At 34.9% G+C, this 16,436-nt stretch overlaps 1 protein-coding gene across 1 annotated transcript in view; it reads right to left on the reverse strand.

Moving 5' to 3' along the window:
- LOC131841341 (protein ovarian tumor locus-like) overlaps positions 1-16,436 on the reverse strand; it is a 35,264-nt gene that overhangs the window by 9,194 nt on the left and 9,634 nt on the right. The window contains exons 8-14 of the mRNA XM_059189664.1: positions 16,316-16,406; positions 14,637-14,951; positions 13,462-13,577; positions 12,650-12,792; positions 10,865-10,966; positions 8,768-8,934; positions 7,895-8,045 (exon numbers count right to left, since the gene is read on the reverse strand). Of these exons, the coding sequence (XP_059045647.1) occupies positions 7,895-8,045; positions 8,768-8,934; positions 10,865-10,966; positions 12,650-12,792; positions 13,462-13,577; positions 14,637-14,951; positions 16,316-16,406 (1,085 nt within the window). The remainder of the gene's footprint in view (positions 1-7,894; positions 8,046-8,767; positions 8,935-10,864; positions 10,967-12,649; positions 12,793-13,461; positions 13,578-14,636; positions 14,952-16,315; positions 16,407-16,436) is intronic.

Genomic DNA, 16,436 nt, shown 5'->3' on the forward strand with positions numbered 1-16,436 from the left:
AACTGACACTTATGACAACTAGTCTATGATTACGTAAACATTAATTAACGACTAACATAAATTCTAACCCCTAATGATTTAAAACTAATACTGAAACATCAAAAATGACTTCACATTGAATCACACAACATATACTTACATTAAGAGTACACTTAATTTTTTTTTTACATTTTTTTTTATTAATTTTTTTTCAACAACGGTCTGTACAAACAATAAGGAATACGTAGTACTTACGTTACAATATATAGATACTTATATGTCATATATATATATAGGTACATTAAAGTAGGTTATAAAACCGTGGGCGGATCGAAAAGTTCACGAGTAGAAATCGCAACGATACAATGTAAAAAAAATACAATAGTTCGAAGAATTTGGGTGTAAGACGTTTACCAATATAAATACGGCCTAAACACTAATATATGTACGTTATATTACAAAGTAATCTGTCCACATTACAATCCGTCCAACTCTCAGAGTTTACACTGAATCACAGCCAAATAATTTTTAAAAAACATACCAAATTATCATGTATCGCAATACACATAGAGTTGTAATTTCAGTATATATGTACGCCTAAACATTATTGTCTCCCGCACTAGTCACAGCTACCGGTTACACTTGTAACGATCAGCCGCGCTCGATTGACAAGCAAAACTATTCATAACGCCGACTCTTAATTATGTAAAGCGGTTGCTAACAATCCTCGACTGAAACCATACTCTCCCGTGGTGTATATATACCATTTCCTTACCCTGTAACACTAACGATACAAAATCGCATATAGCGATTTAAACGAGAATTGTTAGCAACTACTTTAAATAATTAAGTGACCATAGACTAACGGTAATTTCGAATTATTTGACTACAACGTTCCCCGTCTTTTTTACAGCCACGATGTACTTAATATAGTAAATGCATAGACTAGTTTATGGCGGTCCCAGACATGTTACAATGGACAGACGGTGAGTAAACTCAATGGCAAACATGAGAACATAAAAGGTGTGGAGTTGCCACTTTTAATTTATCATAAATTTTTATGCCCAATTGGCGCACGGTAAATTGTATCATTACTTTATTAAAAAAAAAATTATTTTGTTTATGAAGCTAGTCGTAAAAGGAGTGATAAAACGAAAATCAATAACCTTCCTAAAGAAACAAAGCGAAAATTCAAAAATAATCTTTAAAACCTTCATATAAGCTACATTTTGCGTGACCTAAATGTATGCCAAATTGAAAATTAACTGACATATTTCCACTTTATTACCCTTTGAATATTATATATGATTTAGAATATAGTTTATAAAACTATACAGACTGCAATTTTGCATGACCTATGTAGCAAGCAAAATACAAAAATTGATTTTAATAATATCCACTTTATTTCTCTTTAAACATGGTTTAGTTTCATACTCTACTTACGACTAACCTAGCATATCTTTATATATAAAAATTACGTGTCCCGTTGTTCATCTGCGATGGACTTCTAAACTACTGAATCGATTGCAAATCTTTATTTGTACATTGCGTGCAATTTGATCCAACTTGAAAGATAGGATAGCTTGCATCTCAATTTATAGTCGCAATATTATTTTATGCCTTAGCCACAGCCACGCCTGGGCGGGTCTAGTAAGTATATATATCTCAAACATATATATATATATATTGTTAATCCTAGTATCCATGTCCGGGACCGTAGTTACATGAAAATGTTACTGAAAATTTAGCATTTCGTTAGCGATATAAACACCCAGTGTTGTGAACGTGTAAATTCGATATCGTAATATTTATAGTACATATAACTACCCAAGCACCATTGTCGACTGTAATGAGATCATAGCATGTGCTTCACGCAGCCACCGGCCACTACCGAGAGATTCTTTTATACGGTAATAATAACTGAACGGTTGAGATCTCGATTTTATAGTTAACCTACTCTTATGGAGCGTGCCTGAGTGTATACACACTTAAAAACTAATATAATAAATACTAAACTGTGGATGACCACTCAGGGACTCGGCTATTTAACTTAAACCACACAAGTGGACTCAATTGGTCGAAATATACTATTGATTTCCGGTCCAAATAGGATCAAATTACTATATAGTTATTTACAAATGTAACTATATACTACAATAATGAATATCACCACTCTCAAATTGAAAAGTATGCAGGGGCGGATTGTAAATATATGGGGCCCTGGACTAATCTAGTTAGGGTCCTACCTAATCACTCAACTAAAAAATACACCGACCAAAAACAAGCGACCAGAAATTCCCCGTTCCTTTCTATAGACGCGCACTTGCATGGGTTGATTGATCTCAGTGTTGCCAACCTTATAAGTTTTTAACATCATAGATATTTTTTATATCCTGAATATCGTCTCAGTGGGGACTTGGGCCCTGTATCCTCGGGTATAAAAAGTCCTTAGGTAGATCCGCCCCTGAAAGTATGTCAGTATAGTAAGATCCTGCTTATAGCGGGTAATAAGTTCCAATAAATTACATTGGTAAGCGGAACAGCGTTCTTTCGTTTCTTCGGAACTACTACCATCAACATTTTTGATTTCTTCTCGCTCAATTAATTCCTTGCGCTCATTAGCAAGACTAGCTACTGTTTCTTGAACTATTTCCTCGCCATGTTTCCGTATGTTCCGAATACTGCGCTCATTAGCAAGACTAGCTACTGTTTCTTGAACTATTTCCTCGCCATGTTTCCGTATATTCCGAATACTGCGCTCATTAGCAAGACTAGCTACTGTTTCTTGAACTATTTCCTCGCCATGTTTCCGTATATTCCGAATACTGCGCTCATTAGCAAGACTAGCTACTGTTTCTTGAACTATTTCCTCGCCATGTTTCCGTATGTTCCGAATACCCGGGTTGAAATAAAGGAGCGCTAAATTAACAGCGTTAAGCGTCTTACTGTATAGACATATATAGTTACATTTGTAAGTATTATATTAACTATCATTTATGTAATAATCACTCAATCAAAATCATAATCACACATTATATAAATGATATTTACTATTTGAGAATTAAGCTTTAATAAATTTATTTACGCGAATTTGTCACTTAGAAATGACTATAGACTTGGCTGGCATTTTGAGAAAGACATATTTGTCGCTGTTCTAAGTCCTGCATCGCCTCGGTAAATCACGAGTCGAGATAGCATCGGAATATCGGGAAATCGAAATTATATTATTGCGGTAAATATCTCGTTTATGTAATGTGTACAATATAAAAAAAACGTTTATTTAAAAACCATCAAAATCAATATTAAACTTATCAATAAACAAAAAATAAATCGTTTTTTAATTTTAATGTTATTTCTTTTGATTACTTTGAACTTGTCTTCTGTTTCAATTTTTAGCAACAACGTTCCGTAATCACGCCCCTGAGCGGTCGTAGCAATTGTAAATCGGACCATACACGAATGTATACTTAAATTTGCGACGTACAACCTACATTACTGGCTTACAATTTACATTTCCACCTAACATTAAGGAATGATACAGCGCCTATCACCTACTAAAAATGTATGTATAATACCAATGCATACAAAAATACTTCGAAACCCTGTCACCCTCGACAATTTTGGAGCACCAATGAACACTTGAATATTAAAAATTTGGAAAAAGAATTGATGTATCTCATTACGGGGCACTGTTTCTCAGTCGATATCAGTCACAGAATGTGCACCATTCTAGCACTCCAATCAAATCACACGCACAATACCCATCTCTCAAAACGACAGTCCAATACCAATCCGGTACCGATTCTCTAAATGACTAATTCTGTAAATGGCAAATTCTCGAAAATTCTATAACATTTCGTAAATGGCAAATTCTCAAAGAATTAATTAATGATTATTTATTTGTAATAAATTTGTAAATATAAATGTAAATAAATGCTATTCTGAATTGGATGTATAAAATAAAAGTATATATTTATTTTTATTTAAATTTTCATAAATCATTAATTAGTCGTGAGAATTTGCCATTTATGAATTGTAGAATTCTCATTTTGAGAATTAATGTTTAATATAATTATATGTTTACGAGAATTAGTCAAATGGAGGTGACCATAGACTCGGCTGTCACTTTGAGTATAACATTACGTTTAAACCCTCCAACCTTACAGAATTACACCGATATTCTCTACAATTTAAGTACATATTACAACTAAAATTTACAAGAACAATAGTGACCTCGAATACAAAGACGTTGTAGTGTAGGCATCTCATAGTTGTACCCTATACTGTGTGCTTAGCTTATATATAATAAACAAATATATAATTAGACCCTCATTACTTTTTCTTATGGTACACCATAGACAATACATTTAATGTTTTGAACATTTTTAATTATGAATATAAAACAATATATCAATTCCAGTGGACGTTTTATAGGTCTAATTATTTAAAAAACAATTTAATGATTGCTAAATCTTTACATAGTATAAAATGAAGTCGCTCTCTCTGTTTGTCCGTTTAATCTTTTAACCTACGCGACGGATTTTAATGCTGTTTTTAGCAATAAGTTATTCAAGAGGTTTATATGTAATGATACATATAACTATACGATATTGTCAAACAATTACACATTATAGTTTTCACATATATATTTTTAATATATATATACGAATTATTGCTAAATAATTGACATATATTACACACAGTATATGCTATATGATAGTACAACGTCACATATACGAGGCACATGCTATAATTATATTTAAAAGGCCATCATTGCTACATGTCTTAACTTCGCGAGATCTTGCAGACTGTGGTTTTCATTACGAAGTAATAGTCACCAAAGATCTACTATAGTAATGTCAAAATTATGTATCTGTACTATAAATAGGAAACTGAAAATATGCAGAGGTTAAAGTTCAACCATACACCGCTGCAATTGAAGTTTACCTATTTCTAATATTATATGATACAGAATTTAGACATATAATAAAATAGTTTTTATTACAACGGAGCCGTTCAAGTATTGCGTAAGAAGATAGATTTATTACAATTATTAACCCCCCCCCCCCCCCCCCCCCCCCCTATCCCCCTGGTCAGCAAAAGTAAGCAAAGCTTTTACCCCCTCCCCTAATGCTTACGTAAACATTTTTAAATTAATGTATTGTTTTTTTAGCAAAGACAATGTGAGGATTGCCATTCGTGTAAAAAATGTAATCAACATCGAGACTCCCCCACCCCTCATGTCATCCAAAATAAGTAAAGCAAAGAAATAGTGCTTACGCAATACTTGAACGGCCCTTAATAAATTATAATGAAGATATAAAATTTGACAGGTTGCAATCATACGGGTTATTACATTATAATATATATATATATGTATGTATATATATATGAATATATATGATCACATCTACATTGTCATACAATATCAATAAACATTAACTATATACTGTATAGCTTAGATATGAAGGTACAATTTCGTTTTCCATCATAAATTTTATTTTCAATCACATTATTACATAAATATGATAGTGTAATACACTATAAGTAGATAGACAACAAGTAAACATTCAATATTCCTAAACGATACAAAATGTCTTTCTGATATTAAAATTGAATTGTTATAAAATAATATGTATGATATTGTAATAACCCATTTAACAGTGGGGCCAGTTTTAATTCGGTGTGATTTTTTTACAATCGTATACAGTTTTCGATGCTCCGTCGTTGTTGTAACATTGTATAGTCGTGTCACCATGTGTTTAAACATTTAAAATATTGGTCGAGAATGATATTGAATTAAACGAATCAATTCCATAACATTCTACTAACTTTACTTTGTTTGGTTACAAAATTGCTTTTGTTATTGCGAAATTTTATACATGTTTTGTGAATGAGAATCAAATATTTATGAGAATAAGAGGGTGTAACAAGACCAAAGCTAGTGCTTATGATTGCAAATGGTGTACCAAAACGATAGCTTATGTTAATGCTCATGAAAATAAAATTCTTTCCCCAAGAAATGAAATGGAAACTATAGTTTTTTAAACTTTCGTACAAATTGTAAAGTCAATTTTGTAGGAAAGTTCTAAATTACCACTTCATTGCTTGGTTATTTTCTTGACTTTCCACTTTGCTTGATTTTGCTTTGTTATATGTATACAACTAAATTATTAATACAAAAAAGGCAGTGAATTAACATGTTTCTAGTTACAATGGTTATTCCAATATTTATACTGTATTAAATAGATATTATAGATCCTTTATTTAAACTTATATGGAATAGTCTATGAGACTCCTCTCAACTTTTTTAATTAGAAAACATTTAGGTTGTAATTGTATTTAAATTCAAAAGCATTCTCAACCAATTTCTCATACAACACTTACCAATATATAATAATTCATACTGAATTTTGAGAGAATGGACAGTAAAGAATATTGGTTTTATCTATGGAAAATATGGGCCTAAAATGTATTAGCACCAGTAATTATTAAAATAAACTAATCTTGCTGACGAGACCATTTACCATAGAGTATTAAAATATTTTTATAGACTATAAGTGAACAAATAATACTTAATTTTCAAGTTTAATGTTTGTGAAAACTTTGGCACTGTGACATTGTTCTGTCAATAAAAAAAACTGCTATTTTCTCTTTACATTTCTATCTATATATTGTATTTAAACAATACCAACTTTAATTATAAAAAAAAATACGATGTACCAATGTTTTCGCGCTTAATTTGTACTGTATCAGAAATAATATTATTATAAATAGGTAAGTGTTATAGTGTTTCAAACCATAATTATTCACATTTTAAACGTGAATCTTCTATTTCTATGTATTCATTTTGATTCATGTAGAACAGTTTGCAGTCTCCTACAAAAAAAGCTGTGAATATTTGCGCACCTGGCACTAATATAATTATATTTTGGTAATATAATAACAGCTCGAAAAAGTCTAATTTTAAAATAGTCATGAAGTTGGCACATTCTTTTATATTAAATAATTTTTATAAAATAAATTTCTAATATATATTTCAGATCAGTTTTTAATCGTAATCGTATTAAAAAGAATATACTTAGTCTATGGACATAGATACTGTATTAAAATGTAATTATTTAGGAACTGAAATGTGCTCAAATATTCACGCTTCGAAGTTACATAAACAAGTAAACATCCATAGCAAGAAGTTTATAATGAAATGATTTCATTCCCATCATCACTGATGAGGCAATTTCCAGATTGTTGTTTGGCAAAATCAATTCTGTATTAATCATTTACTTATAACCTTCTTGGTATATGCGTGTCGTGCCATATTGTAATAAAAGAATTTTGCTATCACATAATGAAAAATTTTATTAACCCTTCGAATGTTTTACTCTTAAACCGTCTGTGCCCGCAAAACCGTGACTTCTTTCTAACCAATTTCATCCTTATTTAAAACAAAATAAGATTGAAACGCAATTAAAAAAATACAGCTGGCACGAGCGTACCGGATGACCGGACCTCTTGATTTTTGATCGCTGCGATACACGACGGACATTCAAAAGGTTAAACTGGGCTAAAAGCTACACGTCAATAAATAATCCACATATCCTGGTATTTAACGTCAGACAGACAGACGCATTGGCAAATCTCCGTAAGTTCAATCCAATCATATAGATAATAATTATTTTACGTGTAGCCTTTAGTTACACAAAATGAGCATAATTTCGTAATATTCATTTGACTATTGTATTATTCATAAGAAATATATTAAAAATCGAATTAAGCTGTCGCACTGTCTTTCAATTAAAAGTAATAGTTAATAATAATAATTTCTCAATTAGTTTCCATGAAAAGACTTGTGATTACGGCACGGACACGCACGTGGGCGGGACCTGTAGGGCCCGAGTTCAAGATGGCAGCTTACTTGTGCTCCTGATGGTGCTGGTGGTGCTGATGCGGCGGTGGGTAGTGAGGCGGTGGTGGCCCGTAGTACTGAAGTGACTGGAGTGAAGCACCGTACTCCATACCCTCCTCGTATCCGACGTAGCCGATGCCGCCCATCATTCCCATCATTGCTGTGGAAAGATTTTATTTACGTACAATTAGGAAAAATTATGGTATTTACTTTCAATTTTAGGTATTTTTTTATCTGATTTAGTAATCTGTACGTGCTAGTGTCATTATTTATATTGTTAATTGGATCTCAACACGAATTTTATTGTAAATAAAGGTATTTACCTCTCTCGACGTAAAAGAAAACTTCAAAATAAGTATTGCATTCTAGATAGATAAAAAAAAATATCACAACACACAAATAGAATAGAAAATCATTTATTCAAATAAACTTAATTTAAGCACCTTTGAATAGTCCTTTTGAATTTCTACCACTCGTTCGGAAAGCTGTCTCAGCACAAGAAGAACGAGCAAGAAACTTGTGTGTTGCTCTTTTAAATATTCCTTGCAAGTTTACATTTACAAGTCGAAACGTGTGAATACAAACTACCAACAAGCACTAATTTTTTGGGTCAAATATAAATATGCAATAAGATTAAATCAGTCGTAGTGATAAGAGCAGACTAGTTCCTACAAGCAGCACTCGTTCACGAGTATGACGGATGAGCCAGCCATCACTGCGCTCGACCATATTTTAAAAAAGCCCAATGACCCGGCCCACCACGCCATATAGTATTTCTTTATCTAACTGATACACTAATCTATGCCTATTGGCATTATGAATTTTATGGTAAATACCTCTTAACATAAAAAAAAACTAGTTCTAGTGGCAATCGAGACTTACATGGGTCGGAGTCGACGGGGTAGTAAGGGATGGGGTAGATCGGCGGCGGGTAGGGGATGTACGGCAGCGACACCATGCCGCCCTCCACAACGCACTCAGGGGGCTCGCCGTATGCTCCCACACCTCCGGTCACGCCCACGCCGCGGACGTCCACGTGCGAGTTACGCCTGGGGACAGACAAATAACCATCTTATTTTCATGTATATGACTCATTTGAATTGTTTTGTTCAATTAAACAGACATTTCCTGATCTTTCTTCTGCGCCCATGGGCGGGAACTCGAGTGGGATAGTTGCATCTAGGCCCAGGCTCCCCCCCCCCTACCCCCCTGGAATTAGTCTCCTTCAGCGGGAATATCAGGATTGGAATGTATTTTACGCTAGTTAACATTATATACCTGGAAGTTTGAATGTGCATCGATTGATGTTTGTTACTCCTTAAAACTTCTTTCACGGAAACTACTAAACGGATGTAGATGAAACTTCACAATAATATAGCTCATACATCAGAATGACAATATAGAACAAGTTTATCTCAAAGAAAAATTTCGAGGAACATAAGTGGCGAAAAATCTTACTAAAATTATAAATGCCAAAGTTTGGTACAGATCTTTGTTACTCTTTCACGCAAAAACTACTGAACGGATTTTAATGAAACTTTACAATAACATGGTTTATACATTAGAATAAAACATATATAAATTTCACGCGGGTGTAATCACGGGTAGAACTAGTTAAATTATAATTCATGAATATTATAAGAACTAATTTGTACCCATGAAATAAAACTAGAAATAATCTTTATTCAAATAAACTTAATATAAGCACTTTTGAATAGTCATATTTTTTTATACTACCACTCAAACATGCTGTTCCTAAGTAGCATTTAGAAAATATCAATGGGTTTTTTATGGGAATGGCTATAAACATTTATAACAAGATACCAATAGATATACTGGAATTGCCTTTAAATAAAATCAAAATGTCTGTTAAATAATATTTATTGAGCACTAGCTACTCGCCCCGGCTTTGCACCAGTGTACATGTATTATATAGTTATAAACCTTCCTCTAGAATCACTCTATCTATTAAAAAAACTGCTTCAAAATTAGTTTGCGTAGTTTTAAAGATTTAAGCATACATAGGGACGGATAGACAGCGACTTTGTTTTATACTATGTAATGATGAAGCTTACTACACCTCTACTTAAACGACGAACATGCATGGCAATAATAGTTCAAGCATGGGATTTTCATTTAATATTAGACCTACATACATTTTATATTTTTAGGTTTAGGTTTGTTATGTACTAAAGTGGGTAATTTATGAAACAGTAGTCTATGGATATCTATCTAGCCAATGTGATTTATGTTGTAGTGAGTATACAATAAAGTTATTTAATAAATATAAATAAATATGACAATATACAATTTTTTTTAGAGTTTTTAAATATTTTTAATTTAAAGTTTTTAAAAATATACCCTTAAAGGTATAAAAAAAAATATAGGGAATGAAAGTATTCAAACTTTTTTCTTGATGATTTCTCGATGAAACTTTTTTCTTTGGCTTTTTTGGGTTACATTATTAAATTTTTTTCTTTATTTGGTCAAGATTCCACGCGGACTAAGTCACGGGCACATCTAGTCGTAGTATAAAAAATCCGACGCCATGAATACAGTTGTGGTAAGAACGATTACACTTTTTTCTATAGGTTTTGGGGTCAGATTTTTAAATTATTTTCTTTATTTGGTCAAGCTCAGTATTCCACACGGACAAAGTCGCGGTGCACAGCTAGCATCAGTCATTAAGACCGTCGAGCGTGGTAATAGTGTAGTATAAATGTTTACTCACCGATTGTTAGGCCCTTTATTTGGCCAGGCTCAGTATTCCACACGGACAAAGTCGCGGTGCACAGCTAGCATCAGTCATTAAGACCGCCGAGCGTGGTAATAGTGTAGTATAAATGTTTACTCACCGATTGTTAGGCCCTTTATTTGGCCAGGCTCAGTATTCCACGCGGACAAAGTCGCGGTGCACAGCTAGCATCAGTCATTACGACCGCCGTGCGTGGTAATAGTGTGGTATAAATGTTTACTCACCGATTGTTAGGCCCTTTATTGCCCATATTGTTGTTGTGGCCTTTATTGGGATTGTGGTTGGTGGTCTGGCTGCCGTCTGGATTGTTCCCACCACGTTTGAATCTGTGCAAGAAAACAGCAATATTTTCACTTCGCTTGAATTGTTTTTTCTTTATTTTAATTTAAAACCTTGGACAATTAACACAGCGCCATCTAGTCCCATGATAAGCAGAGCTTGTGTTATGTACTAGACAACTGATATATATACATCGATTTTTTTTAATTTATAAATACATAATAAACACCCAGACCGATACAAACAATCATACCCATGAATACAAATTTTTGTACCGTGCGAGGAATCGAACTCGCGACCCTCGAAAATAAAGCGGTGTACTTAACCACTAGACCATCGAGGCCGTCAATTAATGGAATGGTGCACCCGCCTGCGCTAACGGATTACGCAGGCGGGTGCACTATTGGAGGATGATAAGATAAGCATGCGGTTAGGTCAGTGAGCCCATGGCATATTCCCCATGTTTTCTACGATGCCGACCACCAATCACCATGGTTTCCAGAGGAAACCACGTGGAAGTCAACCTGACACGGTACATTGTTAGCGATGGGGTTATTAGTCCACAACTGACTCCGCTTCACCCCGACTTAGATTGGTCAGATTTGCTTAGGTCGGGGCTGCGGATTGTTTGACGAAAGTTAATAATTTATTTCATGGAAATTGCGTATGGTTTTACAACAAATTGAAAACCAAAGAGTAAAATTATAGCTTGATATTCATAGCGCTGTCAATATTGTCTGATTGCACAAAGATTAGGTAACGGTTTCGATGTTGATTGTCGCATGCCTCCAACTTGTTAATGTGTATTTACTTTATTACAACATTCATTGAAAAGAGCAACACGCAAGTGTCTATCTCATTGTTGTTGAGATGAGTCTACATTCCGAATGAAGAAAGAAAAAAAAATATGACTATTCAACAGTGCTTATACTCAATACCGTCTACCATAAACGGGGCCCGTGCCCAGGGCCCTGACAATGAAGGACTGACAATTTTTCTCACACATTTTTGTCGGGCACACTACACTTTTCTCCGTACCGAATCCGAAATCCGAAATCCGTTCTTTCTGCTACACGCCAGAAACTAAAATAGATGGTATTTTAGTACTGATCATCTCCACCGTGCGTTCAGAAACTTTGCCATATAACCACATAGTGGAATCATCTTCCAGCGATAGTATTTCCGAAGCGATACCTTTAAGAAGAGTTTATTCCTTCTTAAAAAGCCCATAACGTACTTGCAATTCTCTTGGTGTTGCGGGTGCTCATGGGGCGGCGGTAATAATAATATTACAGGACAATTCACACAGCGCCATCTAGTCCCAAGCTAAGCTATTTTATGGTTACTAGACAAGTACTTTTTTTTAATACAAACTTAATATACATAGAAAACACCCACACGGATACAAACAATCGTACTCGTGAATACAAAATGTTTGTACCGAGCGAGGAATCGATCCAGCACACAGCTTTGCAGCAAAGCTAAACCGCTGGACCACCGAGGTCGTCATAGTAATTACTTACCATGTGCTCGTTTCGTCGCTCCTACTAGCTACTCGCCCCGGCTTCGCCCGGGTGTACATGTATCATATATATACCTACCTCTTGGATACCTTTATTTATTTATTAAAACCGTTGTGTAGTTTTAAAGATTTAAACATAAATAGGGACGGACAGACAGCAACAGCGACTTTTTTATGCTATGTAATGCTATAAAAAATAAAAGTATACCTGGGTCCGAGCAGAGGCCGTTGTCCATTCCCCTTGCCCTGGTTGTTCACCTGCGGCTTGTCATTGCTATTCGGCTTGTGCTTCTGATTATGCTCGTTGCCATTATGGTTGGCGCGGTCGTGTAACGACATCTGCTGCATATCCTGCATATAGCAATATCAGAATATAACTGGGGGGATTGGAGATTTTCAGTAATATGGACTAATGATCTCATTATGACACTGCTGTCCTTACTAGGCCATTATGAAAGACATCCAGATACATTCCCTATGTGAAAATGTAGTTTCATTATGTGAAAATAATAATATATTCTTTATTCCACTTATATCATCATCTGCTTCTTCCTTATCCCATTTATTTGGGGTCGGCGTAATATGTTTTTCTCTTCCATTCATCTCTGTTCGCAGTCATTCCGTTATTTACTCCCTTTCTCACCATATCATCTTTCACACAGTCCATCCATCTCTTTTTCGGTCTTCCTCTACCCTTATAACCATCCACATTCATATGTAACACCGTCCTTAGGATATGATCTTCATTCCTACGCATTACATGCCCATACCACGATAGACGATTACTCTTTAACCTCTCTGACATCGGTGCCACTTTCATACTTCCTCTGATTTATTCCACTTATATATATAATAAAAAACATATTTATAAAAAAATTAGAGCAAGGAATAATATGGAATATGGAAGGGCAATAATATGGAATAAGGAAGAAGCAGATGATGAAAAGGATAGAAAATATGTGGTGAACGGTGATTTTGTGAGGAAACTGTATTTGAATAAACATTTCTATTTGTAAATACCTGTGCAATATCACGCGGTGAGTATTGGTGCATGATGTGCGGTGGAGGAGGTGGCCCGTACAGCGACCACATGCAGTCCACGCCCAGGTTGAAATAGTACCGCAGAGTTGCTATATCTGTAAAAAAAAAGTAAAAAAAAGGATAATACAGCGCCATCTAGTCTCGAGCTAAGCAGAACTTGTGTTATGAGTATTAGACAACTGATATTAATACATACATTTGTTTATATTTAATAGAATTAGGTGTTAATTTGCTGAAGTTCATTTCACTACTTAATGGATTTATGCTATTTTGTTTAATTCCGCTACAATTAGTATAATATTAGTATAGTTAATATAGTAAATTTGACATAGATATATATAGATAGATATATATAAAGCTTTATTTTTTTCAAAATTTTACATTATTTATAATACTATCCTGCAAAACTCTTGTTGGGGTTTGTCTGCAGGCATACAGTTCTCTTATCCACTTCCTTAATAGGTACATGTTTATATATATTATTTTAGATAGTATTTTAACGTACACATAAAATACAGTATTCCGTTTTACAATATTTATGTATTTAGTTACTGTATTTTTTTTAAAAGGTAATTATTCTAAGTCGTATGATATGTTTTCTTAATTGTAAGCACAAATTTTGTTATATAAATGTCGTAGTTGCCTATAATTAAGGTTGCGCTTAGTATAATAACTACTGTTAACGCCTGCATGTTTGTTAAAGGCAATACTCATATTATTCGTAGCAGACAGTAGCTACTTTTTTTTTGGTTCGGTTTTTCCCTTTATAGGGAAAGGCAAAAGGACTCAGCCCATACAGCCATTGTCTTCAGTAATATTTTCTTATATATTTTTTTTTATTGCAACCGTCATAAATTTTTTTATCATATTCTCTGTGACTTAAGTGAAGTAACATTCTTTATATCTCGCCAAGAAATATTATTGTAAAAAAGGAAATATACGTTCTAGTCAAGATAATTAATTTTATTTATATCAAGAAATACAAAATCTAATAATTTCATTCTAATAAATTTTAATAATAATGTATTATATATAATGTAATTGTGTTGGTGTACCTTGTTGGTGACCTAATAAATAAATTGTTACTATTAAATTAGGGAAACTTATTTTATATTAAGTTTCTATGTTATAGGTATTATGAGCGTGTCGCTTACCGTTCATGGGCAGGTCAGCGCCGTTGGCGAGTATACTCTTGTGCACGTGGGGGCTGATGCCGGGCGGGGGGGGAGGCACGTGGGGCGGCAGCGGAGGCACGGGCGGCGCCAGCAGCGGCGCGTGCATGGCAGCGTGGGCGTGCGGGCCCAGCCCCGGGGCGCCGGGCCCGGCCGGCCCGCCGGGGCCCCCGGGGCCCGCGGGGCCCACGTGCGCGTGCGGCGGCGGCGAGTGCGGCCCGCACCACACCACGGACTTGACGCCGCACGCGTACGGCCCGCATGCGGGGCCATACGCCGCACCGTTGCCAGCGTTACCTGTTTTTAATCATTACATAGTATAAAATAATTCGCAGCCGCTGTTTATCCCTATGTATGCTTAAATCTTTAAAACTACGTATGGGACACAGTCACCTAGATACATCAGATTAATAATTGCATTTAATAATGTCTAGTAAGACAAATTCAATATTGTCTACTAAGCACTGCTGTGTCTAAACTGTGTCACCCCACCTTTTTCTACACACAACATTTTGCTATTGTTATTTAGTATATAGGATCATTATTTCTATGTACATATTGTCAGTTTATCATCATCTGTAATATACATCGTCTCGACCAACAACATCGTATAATTCACCCGCAACACTACGCAACGGATTTTGAACCGGTTTTTTTAAATAGAGTGATTCTAGAGGAAGGGTTATTTATATAACTAGCTGTACCCGCGACTTTGTCTGCGTTGCATTGAATTTTATTTTTCTAAAATAAAAATAACCTGCATTACCTCTTATTACATCAGGTACCTGCCAATATAGGTCCAAACATTTCAGAGATTAGCCGGAATATATTCGTATACCGTATTTATATTCATAACCATGTAGTAAGAAATGGTTATTTCAATATTACAAACTGACACTGCAATTTTATTTATATGTATAGATAATACATGTACTCCAGTGCGAAGCCGGGGCGAGTAACTAGTACTCAATAAGAAGCAGGACGTCGACTAGGTACGGACCGGAAGTAATCTAACATTGAAATATAGTCGAGCGCAGCGATGGCTGACTCATACTAGAATAGAAAATCGTTTATTCAAATAAACTTAATTTAAGCACTCTTGAATAGTCATAACAATTTTTTTTTAAATCTACCGCTCGTTCGGAAATCTGTCTCACCACAAGAAAAACGAGCAAGAAACTTGCGTGTTGCTCTTTTAATCCTTGTAACTTTGCATTCCAATTAGAAACCTACGAATACAAACCACCAACTAGGGGCTGTTCAAGTATTACGTAAGCAGATTTATCACAATTATTTACCCCCCATCCCCCTTGTCAGCAAAAGTAAGCAAAGCTCTTACCCCCTCCCCCCATGCTTACGTAAACATTTCTCAATTAATGTATTGTTTTTTTAGCAAAGACAATGTGAGGGTTGCCATTCGGGTAAAAAAATTAAATTACGACCGATGACGTAATCATCATACAGACTCCCCCACCCCTATGTCATCCAAAATAAGCAAAGAAAAGACCCCCCGCCCCCCTATAGTGCTTACGTAATACTTGAACGGCCCCCTAGCACTAATTTATTAGAGTCAGATATTAAGTACACAATAAGATTAAAACAGTCGTAGTGATTACAGACCATTGCCTACATATTACTTTTAATTTATTATCTATGGTTACCTGCAAACGTGGTGGTAGTGGTAGCTGGGGTGGAGGCGCGCGCCGCTTGGGAAGTCACTCCGTGGCCAGCCATTTCGCCACTCGTAGACGACTGTTAAAAAAAAGTACATTTTAAACTGAC

This window comes from Achroia grisella, unplaced genomic scaffold, assembly GCF_030625045.1.
Source record: "Achroia grisella isolate CSIRO2021 unplaced genomic scaffold, CSIRO_AGI_Agris_v1 utg1581, whole genome shotgun sequence".
In the NCBI taxonomy this organism is placed as follows: Eukaryota; Metazoa; Arthropoda; class Insecta; order Lepidoptera; family Pyralidae; genus Achroia; species Achroia grisella.